This window comes from Pseudochaenichthys georgianus, chromosome 24, assembly GCF_902827115.2.
Source record: "Pseudochaenichthys georgianus chromosome 24, fPseGeo1.2, whole genome shotgun sequence".
Classification (NCBI taxonomy): Eukaryota; Metazoa; Chordata; class Actinopteri; order Perciformes; family Channichthyidae; genus Pseudochaenichthys; species Pseudochaenichthys georgianus.
This window is the reverse complement of record NC_047526.1, coordinates 327553-345336: the sequence shown is the minus strand read 5'-3', so window position 1 is coordinate 345336 and position 17784 is coordinate 327553. Positions and strand designations below refer to the sequence as shown.

Genomic DNA, 17784 nt, shown 5'->3' with positions numbered 1-17784 from the left:
GGTCATCAACATCTTATGTCCCAGGCTCCTCCAAACATGTGATATAAATATATATAAGTCATAAAACAATAAAAATAGAGCAAGAAGAATCTGAGAAACAAAATAAAGGGCACAACAAAGTAACAAGTGCTCGAGACACCATCTTCAGCACTCTATTACACATTTACTGTTTTGGTGATTTTCTTTGATTTGTCAGTTATACATTTTTAACAAAATGTTAGCTGAAAAATAATAAACTGAATTATTTTGTTTACCCAAAAAACCGTTGACCCTCAGAACCTGCTGCTGTGAGCATTCACAACGATATTGCATTGAACAGTCTCATTGTGTAGCGTTCTCCACATAATATATCTGTGCGTCAGAAGATCTAGGAAGCTTCGAGAAGACGTGAACCGTCATCATGACCTAATTACACGTTCTCCTGTTCCCTCTAAAGACACTCTAAATCTCAACTCAAAGCCCACGGAAATACTCTATCTTTATTTGATGCTGCACCTTTTTTATAGAGAAGCTTTTTCCAGCCACTGTCACAGATGATTGATGCTCGCTGTAAAAGTAGATCCGACGTAGTGCTTCCACTCAGGCTGCCCACCCACTGCCATATGAAGCACAGCATGAGACCTAACATGTCTGATCAGACAAACACCGTTACAGACCATTCCACATGTGCTTTTAATACGTATAAGTATTGTCCAGAAACATGGCAGACCTGTGTGTAAACATTACTACAGTGGTCAGATTTACAAAGTTAACTTCAAACAACCAAACACACAAAGGAAGTATCCAATGGGAACATTGTTATCATCACTCCTCTGATTGAAAAGGATTCAATACAGGATACAATATTTACATTGCAGTCACAGCAAAAGAAAAGCTTACTAGTCTAGTGAACGTGCTGCACTGCGCTGCAGCGGCAGGCAGAAAGTACTTCTGGTTTGGAAGAGCATTAAAGGGCTCCATGTCGTCACAGTGTGAACATCATCACGTCTGCGAGGCACGGAGAAGCAATGTGCCGCAGTGGGAATAACAACCAGCTCATAATGTAGCTGGACACAATGGTTTCATTGGCGGCATAACATGGAGGAAATGAAAGTCAACTGGAATAGCTCAGAAACTTATATTATTGTTAATATGATGCAGTCATTTTGTTTGTAAAGCAGTGACGCTCATAATTACACTTATGATTACATCTTTCCTGAACCCTCCAAAATCATTTTACACTCAAATCAAAATTAGATATCTATATAAAAAGATACACACAATTAACAAAACTGTTCTAATGGAGCTTTGGAGAAGGTTCTGGGTCCTGAGAAAGAACACGTTCCACTGTGCAGCTTATTTAAAACCTCCTTCACAATACACACAAGCAGGTGTACAAGTACGCATCTCAACTGAGCTGAGATCGTCTGTTCTATCGAATATGCACAGATTTACCAAAATAATGTACATTTTGGAAATCTTTCCAATATTCTTGAAGTATAAAAACAAAAGTGTATCTACAAAAATATACATCCCAACAACACATTCCAAGCAGAGGTGGTTTTAAATCCCCCCAGATTTTCAAACTTTTTAAATCTATATTTTTTTGTATTTTCTATCAAAAAGGCAGTTCTTCGAATAGTCCACGATACCAATGTGGCATGTTGTTCTTCCTTACAAACACTAACAATACAGTCGCTTCTTCAGTCCAGAAACACAATTTAAAATATTCTTAGTTTAAACAAAAGATTATAAAAGTAAAAACTGTGGCCCCTCGTTGTTGATGAGTTTGCCTGGGGGCCTCAGCAGAGGAGTCTGGCGCCCTCAGTAGACGCGGGGAATGATCCGGTAGCGAACTGTTCGGCAGTACTCGTCCCACGCCGAGCCGTACTTCCTTCGGCACTCGCTCATGTCACGGGAGTCTCGGTGCACCAGCAGGATGAGGAAGTAGATCATGTAGTACCAAGGGAGGAGGTGGCTGAAGCCTGCCAGGGGGAGGACATATGTTAGGGAGTGCATCACACAAACCCATACTCTTCCTTTGGACTGTGTGCTTCACTGGGTTTTGTAGGGATGTAACGATATACCGAATATCGCCATAAATAAACGTCTCAATACCGTTGTGAGACTGACAAAGTCTACCGCGATATTACATGGTTAATAAAAAACCTTTATTTAACCGGGTGGTCCCATTGAGATCACCGATGATCCCAATCTGTTTCCCAAGGGAGACCTGTCCGCACGGCAGCACGTAGGTTACAACGCGAGCATGTGTTATGCCACGCACCTCGCGGGAGCGTAAAGCAGAACTCCCAGACATCGGTTTGGAAACTCTATCATTACCTTCTGGAGGAGTTTGCATAACACGGCGAACACCAGAGCCTCGCTGCGGGGAAACTTTGGCGCTGTTCCGAGTTTGTTCTAATCCGTCAAAATGCTGCTTTCACATTTTTCCGTCATTGTTAAAATAAATATTGGGTTAACGCGACCGCTGCTGTCATGGCGACATCAGTGCCAAGCGAGAGGGTTCCACAGCATATTGTAAACGCCCAAACATCCAGCTTCTACCTGGAAATGTGGACGCCCTCATATTCCTAGAAAAATAAATACCGTACCGTGGACTTGTTACCGCGATATTATCGTACCGTGAGTTTTTGGTATCGTTACATCCCTAGTGTTTTGTATTTCTCATCGAGTGGATGCGTTATAATTCCACACACACGGACAGTTTCATCCCGCAGGCATTAAGACTGTTAAACAACATTTCTAACATTCACCTGGCTGCCCACACACACACACACACACACACACACACACACACACACACACACACACACACACACACACACACACACACACACACACACACACACACACACACACACACACACACACACACACACACACACACACCACACACACACACACACACACACACACACACACACGTCTAAGGTATTGAAGTGCACTAAAGTTGCTTTGAATTAAAGCGCGAGCTAAATGACTTCTAACCAGGGCTCTTATGGCGCATTTCCATTGCAGGGCCTCGCACGGCTTAGTACGGTATCGTTAGGCCTTGTTAGGCCAGGCTCACTTTATGCTGCGTTTCCATTACAGTTTAGTAGCTGGGATAGTTACTATAGTAACGCAGTGTAGGCGGAGCCGTGGCGTCATCTTCAATGAGAGCCCCAGAAAAACAACACAGCCGTTAGCTCTTAGCACTCAGAGCTCACAGCTCCTCATATCTGTTCAGAAACTAGACAGAAGCTAAACCAGTACAAACCACAGACTGTCTGTGTCATGGAGAATACAGTCGCTGCTTATTTATGTCTGTAGGCCGTTGTTGTGAGTGTGGACGGTCGGAGCATATATAACGTTAGCTTAGCCAAGCTCCATTCAGAAAACACGCATTTTAAAAGGTTTTTCGCCTGCCGTCTGTCTGCAGACTTGTCAAAGCATTAATTCATGGTTTTTACTAACCGGTATCAGTATGTTGTTACTTCGGCATCATTTAGAAACGTGTATTACAATTAAACCCCTTGCCAGCGATTCTCTCTGACCATTCAGCAGTCGAGAGTTACGTCACTAGTTTAGCATATTCAGCCTGGTTGTTGGCCCGGTAAGAACCTCGATTTTGGAGGGCCAGAAAAAAGGTGAGAAAGTAGTCCCGAGCCGGAACTACTCCTAGTGGAAAAGCAAAAAAATGCTTGCAGTGGAAATGCGCCATTAGTGTCAGAGGGTCAACAAAAAACACACTCACCACAGGGCAGGGACCAGGCCAGAGCCATCAGCAGGTCCCCCAGGTAGTTAGGGTGGCGCACCACCCCCCACCACCCAGACACCAGCAGACTCCTCCCTGTAGCTGTGGGGATGGTCTTCAGGTCTGCAGGGAGGCAGACACACAGAGGTTAATCAGATGTGGACAAAGAAGTGATGTTTTGACATCAGCTGCAGGAGAACAGCAGAACTTACGGGAAAGTTGGGGGTCTGATGGGTTTCTCCTGAAGGCGTTCTTCTCAGAGTTGGACTTTCTAAAGATGTAGAATCCAACAACTAAATGAGAGACACAGAACATTTTAATTTCAGTTTCGAAACCAGAAAGGAAATGAACACTTGAGATGTTGAGATCACCTCTCTAGGACTTAACAGTTTTCTCCATCAATGCCTGCGACATTTCTGATTGAGAAGCGATACAGAAGCTCAGGACTAAAGGCACAATGGTGAGGGAATTTAATGTGACACTTACGTTTAAGTGTGACAATGGCAGCGAGGGCAGGGGGGCTCAGCGGGGTGGGCCGGCTCACCAGGTAGTAAGCCTGCAGGGTGTAAGTGAAGGGCACCCACACCAGGTCTCCAAACGCCAACATGAAGCCAAAACCATCGTGCATTAGGTCCATGGTGGTCAGGATGGCCTCCTGCACACACGGTCATCTATGCCATTCTTTGCTTTCTTTGTTCATGTTGAGGGAACGTGTGTGTGTGCTGTGTGTCATACCTCGTTCCAGAGGCCGTCGGCCACGTAGAGCAGCTGGAAGAGGTTTACCAGGATCATGGCGTGAGAGGGAGCCTCCAGACCCTGCCGTTTCATCTCCGCCAGCGCCAGCGCAAAGTTGATCAGACACTGAGCAATGACACAAAACAATAGGATTTGTTTGGAGCACTCAGGAAGCTGCAACACCGGCCAACTCATCAAGGCTTTAAAGACCAAGATGCTTCATCAGAACAGCCGTGCATCTGGCTATGCAAAGGCCATACCAACAAATACTCGTCCTGCTTCGAGTGCTCCTTGGGTGTATTCTAAGACAAATGTTATTTTTGGTTTTCCGTGAACTCACCCAGCCAATCAGACCAGGGCGCATCTCGCAGAAGAATTTCAGATCAAAGTATTTGATTCGTGGATTGAGCTCACGTCCTTTGAAAAAGTCATAAGCCACATGTCCTGATGAAATAAAGAAAACAAGTGAGCCCGCTGAGCACAACAGAAAGAGTGAAGAGCAGCTGCATAGGGACCTCACCAGAGCTGCCGCCCAGTGCCAGCTGCTCTGCGGCAGCGCGCCCAGAGCGCACGTAGAGGAAGCTGCTGAGCAGGACGGAGACCAGGAAGGAGGACACAGCCAGCTGCAGGAAGTGGCTGTGGATGTATGTGAGGTCAGCTCCTTGCTGCACCGCTGCTGCTACTGCCACACCACTCACCACCATGGCAAAGAAACCTGCACGGACACGCAGTTAGATACGCTTGGGCAAATAACACAACAACCAAAGGGAGTGCGTGGGAGTGAAACACTTGGAGGCTCACCATTGGTTCTGTACTTCAGCCTCTCCCCAGAGCGCAGTGGCATGCCCTCGCTCAGCTAGAGACAAACACGCTTAGTTAAGTGTAGTTGAGTTAACACATGCATGCCAACAGCATGGAGCCACTGGACTGTAGCTGGTCTGTGCGTATCGGAGGCTTCTGTCCTCGTCGTACTGGGGTGATTTTGAAGGTGACCAGGAGGTCCATGAAACGACACACCTCAGCATACTAGTTGTACTAATTGAACTGATAACTTGAAACAAAATAGAAATGTCATTAAGTCTAATTATTATCTTGTGTGTAAGATAAAGAGAGAGATGGCCAGGATGCCATCGTTCCCCTGTACCGTGAATACACAGAGGCTTGATAGGAAAACTGTAACCATGATGATCACCGCTTCGGAACGATGCCAACTTAATCAATCTATGCCTTTGTGAGTGGAGAGGTCTCTTTTCACTCACCTTTCCGACGGGTAACATGTAGAGCAGCACCTGGAATAAGATCCAGAGAACCACAAATCCAAGAGCCTGAGCATCCCAAAAGCTTTCAAGGGGGGGCCAAGGAGGGGGGAAGTTGGCGAGGCTAGGGTCTTCCTGGTTGACTTTGAGTACCAGGAAGAGAACCCAGGCTGGCAGGAAGAGCAGCCAGAAGTAAGCACCTGTCACACACACACACACACACACACACACACACACACACACACACACACACACACACACACACACACACACACACACACACACACACACACACACACACACACACACACACACACACACACACACACACACACACACACACACACACACACACACACACACACACACACACACACACACACACACACACACACACACACACACACACACACACACACACACACACACACACACACACACACACACACACACACAGAGTGAGCAGACTGGTAGAATTCTCTGCAGTACAATGCTACTGTCCTCTAAAAAGAAGTTGGCAGTCTTTGCTTTAAAGACCATCCTCCAGGCTACTGGATGTAGTTTCCTTAACATCCTATAACTACCTGGCTTCCCTCCAAAGTCAAGGGAAACGGAGGGGGGAGCAGCTGCAGCCACCTTGGCCTCTTGTTCTTCCAGCCGCTCTGCTTTGGCCTCAGCTTTGCCGTCTCCATCGTCCTTCCTGCGCCGCAGATTGTAACGGCTTTGGTTCTTCTCTGGCTCTGACTTCTGAAGAAACAATTCGGACATAACAATCCAATTCAAAAGTTGCACAAGATGTGGGCTAGCAGTCTCAACAAAGTTCCTGCACACCATACAGGTTTGGTGAGAGCTGCAGCCAGGAGTCCTGTCCATCACATTTACACACGGTATAGCTCGTCAGACAACACCAACAAGATTTAAGGTAAAAAAAACAACGTATGTTATATGTTGATTGAAATATTCATGTTAAAATGATCAAAATAAATTCTTATTCTCTTCAATTTAAAATGTAAAATCATAAACAAAGGATGATCTTGCTGCTCTCTCCACCCCTTTCTGTCAAAGTCAATCTGTTGATGAAGTGAGGCTTTATGTTTTCCCTCAGAACGCTTCGGGGCAAACAGACAATGACTATATAATAAGCTGGCTGCTCTCGGGTCTGCGTCTGCAATCCTACTGACGAAAAGTAAACAACACAGCTCGAAAAACAAGACAGTGTATTCATGCAACACGTAGTACTTTTTAAAAAAGGATCACATATTCTACCACTGCACTTTGTGTAAATGTAGGAGCCTGGCAAGGCAAGTTTATTTAAGTAGCACCTTTTAACACAAGGCCATTCAAAGTGCTTTACAAAAATGAAAGACATTATTAAGAGCAGTGTTTCCCCTATATACAAATAGCGGCAGCGCAGTATGTATTTTTGTTAATCTTGAGACATTGCCACTGTATGTACTGGCAGGGCCGATTTTTGGCATAGGAGGTCGCTAGGGCGCCAGATCTGGGGAGGCGCTGCTCTGGGAGGGGAACTTTTTTTTTTACCGTTGGTGCTCATCAATTGTTGGCCTTGATGTAACAATATTCATAATTAAGTAAATGTAACACCCTTTTCACCTCGGTTACACTTTTCATTCGCCCTGTGCGAGGGGCGCTGTAAGTGATAAAAGTGAGGGATGTTGGCTTATCAGGCGCCTGCAGCTCACAGCCAAAGTGCGATTGTGGGAGCGAGCGAGCGAGGAAGAGAGAGAGGGCGCACCGGTACCGGCGCTGTTGTTATTAGCATCTGGTGCTAGCTGCGCTAACGGATATAGAAGTAGATGTTTCAACAACAAGCTGGAGGAGAGCTCTCCTGTCAGACTGAGAGGCTCAGTGAGGTAAAGGACTCTGTGTTTAGATAGTTCACTTTAGTCCAAGTCATCTCAGTGGGTCTCAAACAAATATGTGTTTACAAATTATGTAAACAAATATTTCCAAGGCACTCCTTTATACTTATTAGGATAAATAAAAACAGGTTTGAAATCATTCCAATGTATACTATAGGACAGTAACCAAAAATATCGTTTAAAGTTGGAGAGATACAAAAATATGCATAAATAAATAAATGTTAACTAGGTAAAATAAGGTATAAATGAACAACAAAAATAAAATAAGTTACATGTATTTGTTATTGGCTATGGTAGGTTATTGGTTATGTTCACATACTTATTTGATTATTAAAATGCAAACCGATCTTTTTCATATCGGTGTTTAGAGTTGTACCCCCTAGATCTAGTCTCTAGTCATTCTGCTTAAAGTGCACCAGTGAAGCATTTTACTTCATGTGACGTCCACCCCCCAATTAAAACATGTTCATACAATAATACATTTGAAGCCATTTTGATGTATATTTTACCTATGTCAATAAGTTTCTGTTTTTGTCTTTTGTAGAGATTTTTCATTTATTCTTTATATATAAAATCTCGCCTAGGGCAGCAAATAGTCTAGAACCGGCCCTGGTACTAGGCCTCAAGACCCTTTCTTGTGCTGGCAGACACATAAGAGGTTTCTCAATACTCAACTTTGCCCTCCTCGACTCCTCGGTCCTCCGGTAGTGACCCGGAAATGGATTTCAGCGCGCCATGTTGAAGGACATCTCATTTCTCTAAATGCACTTCGAGGACCGAGGACCGAGCGTCGAGGAGGCTCTCTGGAGGAGCTATAACCGAGGAGACACTGATGGGTCCTCCACGGCTCCTCCGCGGATACATTTCCGGGAACGGTGGAGGCGTGACGCACGGCCGGACTTATCTCAGCCAATGACAGCTCTGCATGCATCCCCTGGATATTATTTTAGAAACTGCTTTCATCGCGTCGCGATGTTTCCAGAGAGAACAGCTGTGAGGTCCGTGCAGAAAGCAGAGCAGTGTGTATAATATATATCACTCAGTATAACAGGCCTACATTACTCTCTTTATTTGCTTTACTTTAGTAGATATCTAAAAACTAAGAGTCGATACTTTTCTAAGACCATTTAGTGCTTAACATAATAAAATACACAACGGCTGTAGCCTGATTATGCTTTAGGAGTTGTGTGTGTGTGGTACGGTGTGTAGGTGTGTGTGTGTGTGTGTGTGTGTGTGTGTGTGTGTGTGTGTGTGTGTGTGTGTGTGTGTGTGTAGATGTGGCGGACAGACGGGTCTCAGTTGGTTTGGTGTCCTCTGCTTACTTTTAATACTTGTAAATACAACTTTTGGCCCGTAATTTCAATTCCCCATTTCAGCGACCAGAGAGGAGGAGGGAGGGGGGGGGGGGTATATCCAGTCTCTGATTGTGTAAGTTATTATGAGAGTGCTCTCATACTTGTTTGATTCTGAAATTGTATATATTCGTATAAATATATATGTGTGTGTGTGTGTGTCCGCATCTGTAGCCTGTTATCGTCTCATTATACCGCACTGTGAATGAATCAAAGTAAATATATAAGTCATCATGAACACATCTGTCCATCAGACAGAGGCTGCTGTGCCTCCTGTCATCATTAATGGACGTCTCTTTAAAATGACCGCTCAGAGGAGAGGAGTTCTCCTTTCTCTAACCGCTTCCCCTCCTCTCTCCTTGATTCCCCTCCTCGACTCCTCCGCTCGCATCTCCTGTGGGCGGCACCAAGTCTCGAGGATAGGAGTCGAGGAGGGGAAATTTGAGTATTGAGAAACCTCTATAGAAACAAATTGGCGGGGCGCACTTCGCACGCACTAAAAAATTCCACGCGCTCACATTATGCTGGGCCCACGTGCCTTAGCACCGCTGCTAAGGCATCCTAGGGGAAACACTCAAGACCATTAAGAAACATATTATAAAATGGGATTTGAAAACAAGCTGCAAGGGAGAGGAAAGGAGAGGCACATGTTTCGCCATGTGACCGGCTCATGGAGCCCAATGTTGTGAGGGGAGCCTCTCAGCTGAAACCTCACGTGGCCCCTCAACCTGCATGCATCATGACATTCCACCAGCTCCAACTTCCACTATAGGAGTCGCGCCAGGCAAGTTCGATGTGCTTGTTTGCAATAGTCTGAAGAACTCAATTAAACTCTTACACTCTCAACTCAGAGAGAGAGAGAGAGAGAGAGAGAGAGCAGAAAAGCGTGTCAAGTTAACGGTGGCATTAATGCCTTCTAATGCAGTGTGTTTACATGCTAAGGTGTGTGTGTGTGTGTGTGTGTGTGTGTGTGTGTGTGTGTGTGTGTGTGTGTGTGTGTGTGTGTGTGTGTGTGTGTGTGTGTGTGAGTGTGTGAGTGTGTGTCCTGACTGTGCTCTCGTTGATGGCCACGTGGGTACTGACTGAGAGGAACTGGCCGATGCGACTGCACCAATTATGCCTTTCTGAATCTTTCATTTGAAAGAAATGTCTTTTTTCAGACAGAAAATAAGAAATACAACTCACCTCATTTACTTTGTTCGCCGGCTCATTGTCCTCTTGCTTTCCATGCTTTGTGCTGCCGTTGTTCTCAGAGGCCTTTGTCTGCTCCTGCCCATCAAACAATGGAGGGAGGTTGATGAGATGAAAAGCGCCACGTGAGGAATAAGCAGAGTGAGCGTGAGGGTCCGGTCACAGTTCAACAACAAGCCACAAGGACGTGCTGCTCTTTAGTTTGGGAAGTGAGTTAACGAAGAGCTGAGTGCAAATCACACAGCTACAGATCACATGTAGAATACTGACTGACTCGCAGGGAGTCAGCATCCATAACTACATCTCACAGGCTCAAGTCAAACTACAGAAATAAAACAAATGCCCTGTTGCCCAGCCAACGCAGAATGTAGCTCAGACTGTGCGACACATCAGGCTCTGCTTACACTGACACTTCGCAGGCACGTTTATCAAACTTCACATAAGCTTTATTTGTTTTTAAGTTTGACAAGACAATAATGGAAGACCTGAGTGAAGTTACTCTAAAGCAGCCAATCAAAGAGAATTGATATTGAGCCGACAGGGCGTACAACAAGGTCCTGTAGGCAGCCGAGCAGGACAGCATCGCTGTGTGGCGTTGAACATTTACTGATGCTTGTGACATCAGCCGCACACAGATATCTCTTCCTGTTCACCAGTTCCGCCACCTGTAGTGCTGAGCGAGCAGGTGGCACTCACCGGGGGGATCAGCCTGACTTCGGATGAATCCTTCAGCTTAGCATCTCTGCGAGAAGGCGGTGCGCTCTCTGTGATAGCTGCAGCAGCGACGGCCGCCGCCGTGCACGAGGGCCGCGTGGTCCGTGCTGGGGAACGAGAGCGGCTGCGTCGACGGCCTGGTGATCGAGAACGAGAGCGGGAGCGAGGGCGCGCCTGGAAACCAGCTGCACTCTGAGGGGAGACAGCAGAGTACGAACATTGTAAACAATTTTACCTTGTTTTGTATTGGACAAGATATTTAAAAGAAGTCTGCCTTATCTTTTCTAGAACGTATAGAAAAGACATATTGAAGGCTTCTCAATTCTCTAATTTCCCCTCCTCGACTCCTCGGGTCTAACCGGTTGTTATGGGAGTCATGGTTTTTAGGGTAGCTTAAAGATATTCCTAATTAACCATTAGTCGTCATTTTAGGTTATAAATCGAGTTGGTGCACATTTATGATATATTACTATTTTCTTTGGCTTCGCAAAATTCAATTCCAGGGCTGAGGAAAAGCGTTAGCGTTATCGCACAGCATGGACGAAGAGACAATTCAAGCTGCACCTGCAACCATTCCTAATGCGTGTCGGAATGAGCAGCGAGGAAACGCATTAACCCTTTAATTCATTCTTTCAACAGAGCATAGCATGAGTTACATCATCGCTCACAGCCTTTGAACGTGTGTCTTCATTTGTAGCAAATAAACATTTTCAAGTATTTTTCAAATTTAAATAAATAGAACAAGCAAATAAATAATACAGAGCAAAGGGGAACTCTCTGACTTGCCAAGGCACATAAAGCTTCATCATCGAATGGAACGTAATACAATCAGGAAAGCACCGCTGCACGGCTCAGATGTCGGCATCAGCTGATGAACGTTCTATTTACTTGGTACACTTCTCAACAAATATGGTGATTACACCACGCCTTTATGAAGACTTGTCAATGAGTTTCAGAATATAAATGATCTGTAGAGTCAAGACTTTATATTCTGACAATTGAAAAGCAGTTGATGCTAAAAAGCAGAAGAAACCAAATGGTGACTGATTATAGTTAAGGGCAGCTTGTGTATTGCAGAACGGCGACAGCCCTATTATCGGTTAACACTGATCAGGGGCGCCCAATACGTCCATCGCAATTCAACTTCTTTTTCTCTTTCAAAGTTGTCCTGTCATCCATCCTCTCTATGGCCTTAGCGCACAGGAAAGCCAGTCTGAGTTGTCTTGTGCCTGACGGGTTCATGCCGTTATGAGGCGGCCTCACCTCCTCATCTGAAGCACAAATGCAGCGCACTATTAGCGCTTATGCGGCGCAATTTGTGTAAGCGCACTACAGTGTATCCGCCGTTTAGTCCACTAGCACCCCCCCCCCCCCCCCCACGACACAGATTGGGCCCTGTAGGTAGGTCATTTTAAAAGTAGCTCCCAGGCTGAAAAAGTGTGGGCACCCCTGGTGTATATGATAAAGCTTTAATTACCTCTTTACGTTTACCTTACAATATTTGATAAGGGGTTATCTCCCTAAGGTTGCGACCTGTGTACCCACCTAGAATTGTATATCAAAGACGAGAATAACAAAGACACTTACACAAAGTAATGTTTCATGAAAGTGTGAAAAGACAGTTTGTAAGTTACTTTGTGACGGGTACCTTGATGTCTTGCTCCTTGAGTTCCAGCTCGGTGCCGTCCTTGTAGATGACCGTGTAAAGCTGGCTGTTGGCCTCAAAGTGAAGCACCTTCACCTCATAGTACAGGCTGCTGCCGGGCCAGCGGCCCATCACCATGTCCCCTCTCTGATACTTCACAGGAGGCATGGTTGTTGACCTAAGAAAGGGTGAGAGACACACGGTAAATGATAGAGCAGAAGATAGTGTGAAAAGGGGACAGAATTAGAAGGGTAAAGATTAGGACAGCACAAAGGCAAAGACATAAGAGTAGATAAGGAATAGAAAAGAATGTAGGCTGGATTTTTGATTTTTAGAGTGAAAATAAAAGCTAGAGAAAAATCCTACATTAGGAATCATATACATTAAAATATGTATTTAGAACTCTGTCAAAGCAGAGCTAACCTCATGCTGTTCCCACACAGTGCACTGAAGCGCATTATGAATCTGTTTTCATGAGATAAAAAGGATCTGGACATTCACCAGTGGGGTTTTAACTGACGTGTTTTGTGTGGAAGAAGAAACAATCAACTCAGCTGGTCTCAACCACAGGCCTTATGTCAGGCATCCAACCAAAAAACACTTGCTCTGAGAAATACGGATAAAATGCTCTTCTCACATTTTGATTCAACTCTGTTTGCTTATCTGTCAATCAGAAAACACACATTGCTATATATATATATTTAAATATTATCATATGGAAAAAAATATCATCATATTTATTAACAGTATTAGAATTAAACCAAATAAATCAAAAGGTATCAAAAACCCCATCATTGTTATGTTTATCTTCAAGTTTAAAACGTTCCAGTCTTATTTAAAACGTTCCAGTCTTATTTTAAAAACATCCAAACATACTTCAGTAGCCAACATGACTGCATGTGCACACTGGACACAATGAGGTGCCCAGGCCAGCTCAGCATTATGGACCTTAGAGATCAGGGAGGCTCAGTGTGTAGAACTGCTGACAGCTCTGTCCCCATAGGGTCCCCCAGCTGTCCGTCTGTCTGACTCCCACTCCCTCAACTGTAGCTCCAACTGTTAAGTTTGTCAAATCTAGCAGCCACTTTAACAAAACCAAAAGATTTAAAATGGTTACAACAGCTGCTCAGTGTTACTATGAGACAAACATTAAGTTTATTCTACAAATATTATTATTTGCAATGCTCCAGAGAACAACACCTGAATAATATCTAGGGATGCACCTTTGCTTTGGCATGCAGCGGCCCATGTTCGCCCTTCTTACTGCCGTCAGCACATCGGTAAGAAAGGAGACATTCGCTCGTGGTTACACATGTTGCTGGGCTGGGTGGGACTTAGCACTGGAGAAGAGGACTTGTCATTGTTTCAATAATGAAGGCATGATCTGCAGTCTGACTAAGATCTGCAGACTCTTTAAAGGCATTGGCGGTGCAGTAAATCCCTTTTCCAGGTGACTTTGCCACCGCCAGAGCCTGGGGGGCATTGCTTCTTAACAACAAGTGTAGCTCACTGAATGAGCTTCAGCAGAGCAGGTGAAGCTCTCTGCTGCTGACAGCTTAGCCATGGCTACATCCTGACTACAGCAGTCTCAGTTCCATTGGTTAACACTGTGCTCTGCTTCAGTGGATGGCAGGCAGCGTTCACAAACAAACCGAAAAAAAACCTCAAACCGGCAAAGACACATTCATGTTAAAAAACTACAATAAGTCTACTGAACCAAGCTGTTGTACTGTCGAATCCATGCATAGCAAATCAATGTGTACTCCTTCTAAAAACACTAAATAACTGGCTCATCAGGATTTTAAAAAAGGGCAAGAAGAGAGAGAGTCAAACATAGTCAACCCCTATTCCACTGCACTGGTCGATCTCAACAAGCCACAACATCCAAATGTTAAAATGACACACCCGAGCTCAGTAGTCCCCGCGCTGCTGTGCCGGCCGGCCTGTCCGCAGAGCCCCATCTCCGGCTGGGCTGGTGACAGGATGAGGGCTGCACCATAGGTGGAGTTTTAAATACAAGTCACACATCCCCCCTTTGTGCGGAAAACTCCTGTTTAGCTCCACATGGTATGCAGAGCAGCCCCTCTGAAATGTAGCATGTGAATCCAGTGGTAAACGCCCTCCAATCGATAGCACACCACTCTCAAACTTTAACTTCACTTATATACTCAGTTTGATAATGCGTCAACTAAGATCAAATGATAGGTGAGCTAACCCGGTATTAGTAATCAAACAACAGTAACAAAGTGCTTTCCAATAAAAGCAGAATGCATTTAAAATAACGAACTAAAACTGAAATAAAACCAAACATTTGGGTCCCAATACAATCTAAAATAAACCTTAAGTAACACTTAGCATCACATTTAAACTAACATTATTCGTTCAAATAAAACACTCTTCCTTCTGGCTGCAATTTTCACTGCGCTACCTTTTGTGATTTGGCAAAGTTAAGGACGAATTTAGAGCACTTTTCTAAATTATTTTGTGAACTTCCCCTCGCTGTTTTAAAACACGCTCCACAATGTAAATATATCTTAACATACAAGGTATGTAAACGGTAACGGTAAAGCAGGCAGTTATATTCTTCCATTGTAATGTTTCTGAGCTGTTGCTTTAAGCGTCATGGAGACAGCAGGAAGGAAGGAGGAGGGAAAACGTCATGCATTCAAATCCTGTTGGCCAGCAAAACAGACGGTCCTTCAGCCGCAAGCACATGAGTGAATAAGTCTCGCTGGACACGGGGACGTATCCCAGAACATAAACATTTCACATCATCGAACGCTAGGTGCACACAAATCTAAACCGCTCCTAGGCTGATATCAGTCTTTGACCAAGCAGACACGGTCTACTTTCTGACCATTTAATTGCGTGTCCTTCATCTGCTTACATTCTAGTTCACTTCACAGTGCTGTTGAAAACATCTATCTAACCTTTCTGAAACTATTAACCATAAGCGGGTTAACAGTTACTTTATTATCTTACTTGGACCTGAAGAACAAGTTATGGTTTCAGGAAGTAGTCGGAGCCTAAAACACAATTTCCCAACAAAGGCAATCGACAGCTTTTTCACAAACTCATGCGCTGGACAAAAACACTTACCTTATTATACCGCGGGTAGTTCCAGTAATTACACCTGATGAATATTCCCTTGTAAGACAAATAATTGATAAATATAGCTATATATATTTTTTTTTAAACAGACTGTCCTAACGTTTGACGTAGTGCTCGTTCTCCCTCCCTCTGAGCAAAAGCTACCAGTGACCAGGAAGGCGCGATTTCTTCTGATTGGCTTGTTCAGCGTTCAATTCAAACAACTCTGCATTGTGATTGGTTCAGCTCAGCTCGGGTTCTGACAGTCTATGGTTCTGACTGATTTGGGATTGGTTTTAAGGGCGTCACGGATACTGTGTTTAATGGTGTCTTATTACCATCAGACATAATGGTGGATATCATGAAAAAAATAATATATATAAAAAAATTATATATATATATAAAAAAATATATATATTAAAAAATATATATATATATAAAACAAATTATTTGAATATTTATTTTATTTATCGTGCATGACGAGCGAATCGTTTACTCAACCTGTACTGTACTGTTGCTAGAGGCAGCAAGTTCGACGGCATTATAAACAATGTAATAGCTTGCATTTATAATGTACAGAAAACCAAAGCACAAGAGCAGCGCTCAAAAGAGAAAGGACACACAACCTTGTTACGCCACTGCTGTGTACACCGACACCTGTTGCAATGCTCACACACAATATTAAGGAAGGATATTTCAACTCTCTAAGGGCCCTTCTCACTTCTCTTATTTTTCATTTCCTCGCTCCTCTGTCTCGTTCTCACCGGAAGTTGATTTGGCTGCGCCATCTTGAGTAGCGTAGGAGGAGCGATAATGGAGGAGCTATAACCGAGGAACCACCAGACCATCCTTCGATTAAATCCTCAGACACTCGCCCCACCCCCTTACTGTGTATCGCTCACTGATTGGACGATGCAGTGCATGCACTGATCTGATGCTTCTGACAGTTTCCCAGCGGAGTGAAGAAAACACATGAACCTCACGGGACTCACTCCTCAGTTTATACCGTGTTTTGTTTCAATTCATGTTTCATTTAGTTACAAATATGTGATACATCTGAACAATAAAGTGGTCAACAATCATTTTATTCATTTTTTGGAAACATTTTCATGATCGCTTTTTTCGTTTTACATTTTCATTTATTGTCATTTCCATTCAGTCAGTCATTAAGTGCTATTAAAATGTTAATGTGCTGCATATCCACACAAACACACAAAGTGTGCAATCCAATGAATGTTAATCTAACGGGTTTTGATAGATACTTCTATCTTCTCTCAATTATTTTATTTATTTTGTGCACTCTAATCAATATTAATCAAACTAATGTTCGTTTATACATTTTAAGAATGGCGTTTATCTTTTTGAGAATGAGTTCTTATTTTATTTTATGTATTTGGGTCTACAACAGATGATACAAATGTTAGTGTTAGTAAATGTGTACTAACAGAGGCGGGGGTGTTTGTGGAAACAACGGGGACAGAGCTGGGCTGCAGTCGAATAGTCCAAAGATCAGCTCCTAAGTTCTAACACTATCTCCTATTCCTTGAAACGTTCTGAGTGAAACGTTAAGGGATAGTGGATAGGAGAATTCAAAAGGACTTAGGAGAAGAGACTGCGGTACTTTAGAGAATCGACTGCACTTTCACTATCCGACGTGTTTATGATGCGCCAGCGGACGTCATGAATGTGCGTCTGCTGCTGTGGGGAAACCATGGAAACTACAGTTTTCTATACAGCGGACTACAACATGGATGTTCAATAAGAAGGAGGGACTACTGTGAACTCATCTGGAGACTCTGCACCGTGCTCTGATGCTGCTGCTTTGCTTTATGAACGTGGACAACAGAGAAACATATTCTTCAGGACCAAAGTTGGAATTGAAATAAAAAAGGAAAGTGAAACTTATGCTCGTCCCCCTCTCCCTCCGGTCCACATTAATACAAATGATCCCAATACGTATGATTGTATGAACTAAAGATCTTAAAATCAATACAAATGTATTTATTATAAACGTTAGTCCTTAACATCTATCACTGTGTATATCACCATTCAAACATCTTTTAGAAGCTGAACAAACCCCACACAGCTCAGTAAAGACTGAGATGTTGACTTTATTTGATCATTTCAGTAAAAACTAACGTTCATATTTCTCTCTTTGATTATAATACTGATGAACGTT

At 43.8% G+C, this 17784-nt stretch overlaps 1 protein-coding gene across 5 annotated transcripts; it reads right to left on the bottom strand.

The window, feature by feature from the left end:
* Positions 1–653: 653 nt before the first annotated feature.
* On the bottom strand, positions 654–16385 carry lbr (lamin B receptor). 5 transcript variants are annotated; one of them, XM_071201965.1, is made up of 14 exons: positions 16327–16385; positions 12519–12693; positions 10853–11062; positions 10151–10234; positions 6315–6477; positions 5734–5930; positions 5276–5330; positions 4995–5189; positions 4815–4918; positions 4475–4600; positions 4226–4394; positions 3952–4032; positions 3740–3862; positions 654–1964 (listed from the first exon to the last, which is right to left on the bottom strand). In XM_071201965.1, exons 2-14 carry the CDS (start codon positions 12681–12683, stop codon positions 1804–1806), a joined length of 1833 nt encoding a protein of 610 aa, XP_071058066.1. In that variant the 5' UTR covers positions 12684–12693; positions 16327–16385; the 3' UTR covers positions 654–1803. The 5 variants fall into 5 exon arrangements, with proteins under 5 accessions (XP_071058066.1, XP_033932099.1, XP_033932098.1 ...); XM_034076208.1 differs by lacking the exon at positions 16327–16385 and adding an exon at positions 16232–16262; XM_034076207.1 differs by lacking the exon at positions 16327–16385 and adding an exon at positions 15615–15859.
* Between the last annotated feature and the right edge of the window lie 1399 nt (positions 16386–17784).

Coding starts and splice junctions, on each gene's coding strand:
- lbr (XM_034076204.2), bottom strand. CDS start 14,476: ATGGGGCTCTGCGGACAGGCCGGCCGGCACAGCAGCGCGGGGACTACT. Junction 4,395..4,474: donor CCGACGGCCTCTGGAACGAG/GTATGACACACA, acceptor CCGTGTGTGCAG/GAGGCCATCCTGACCACCAT. Junction 3,863..3,951: donor ATCAGACCCCCAACTTTCCC/GTAAGTTCTGCT, acceptor GCCTCCCTGCAG/ACCTGAAGACCATCCCCACA.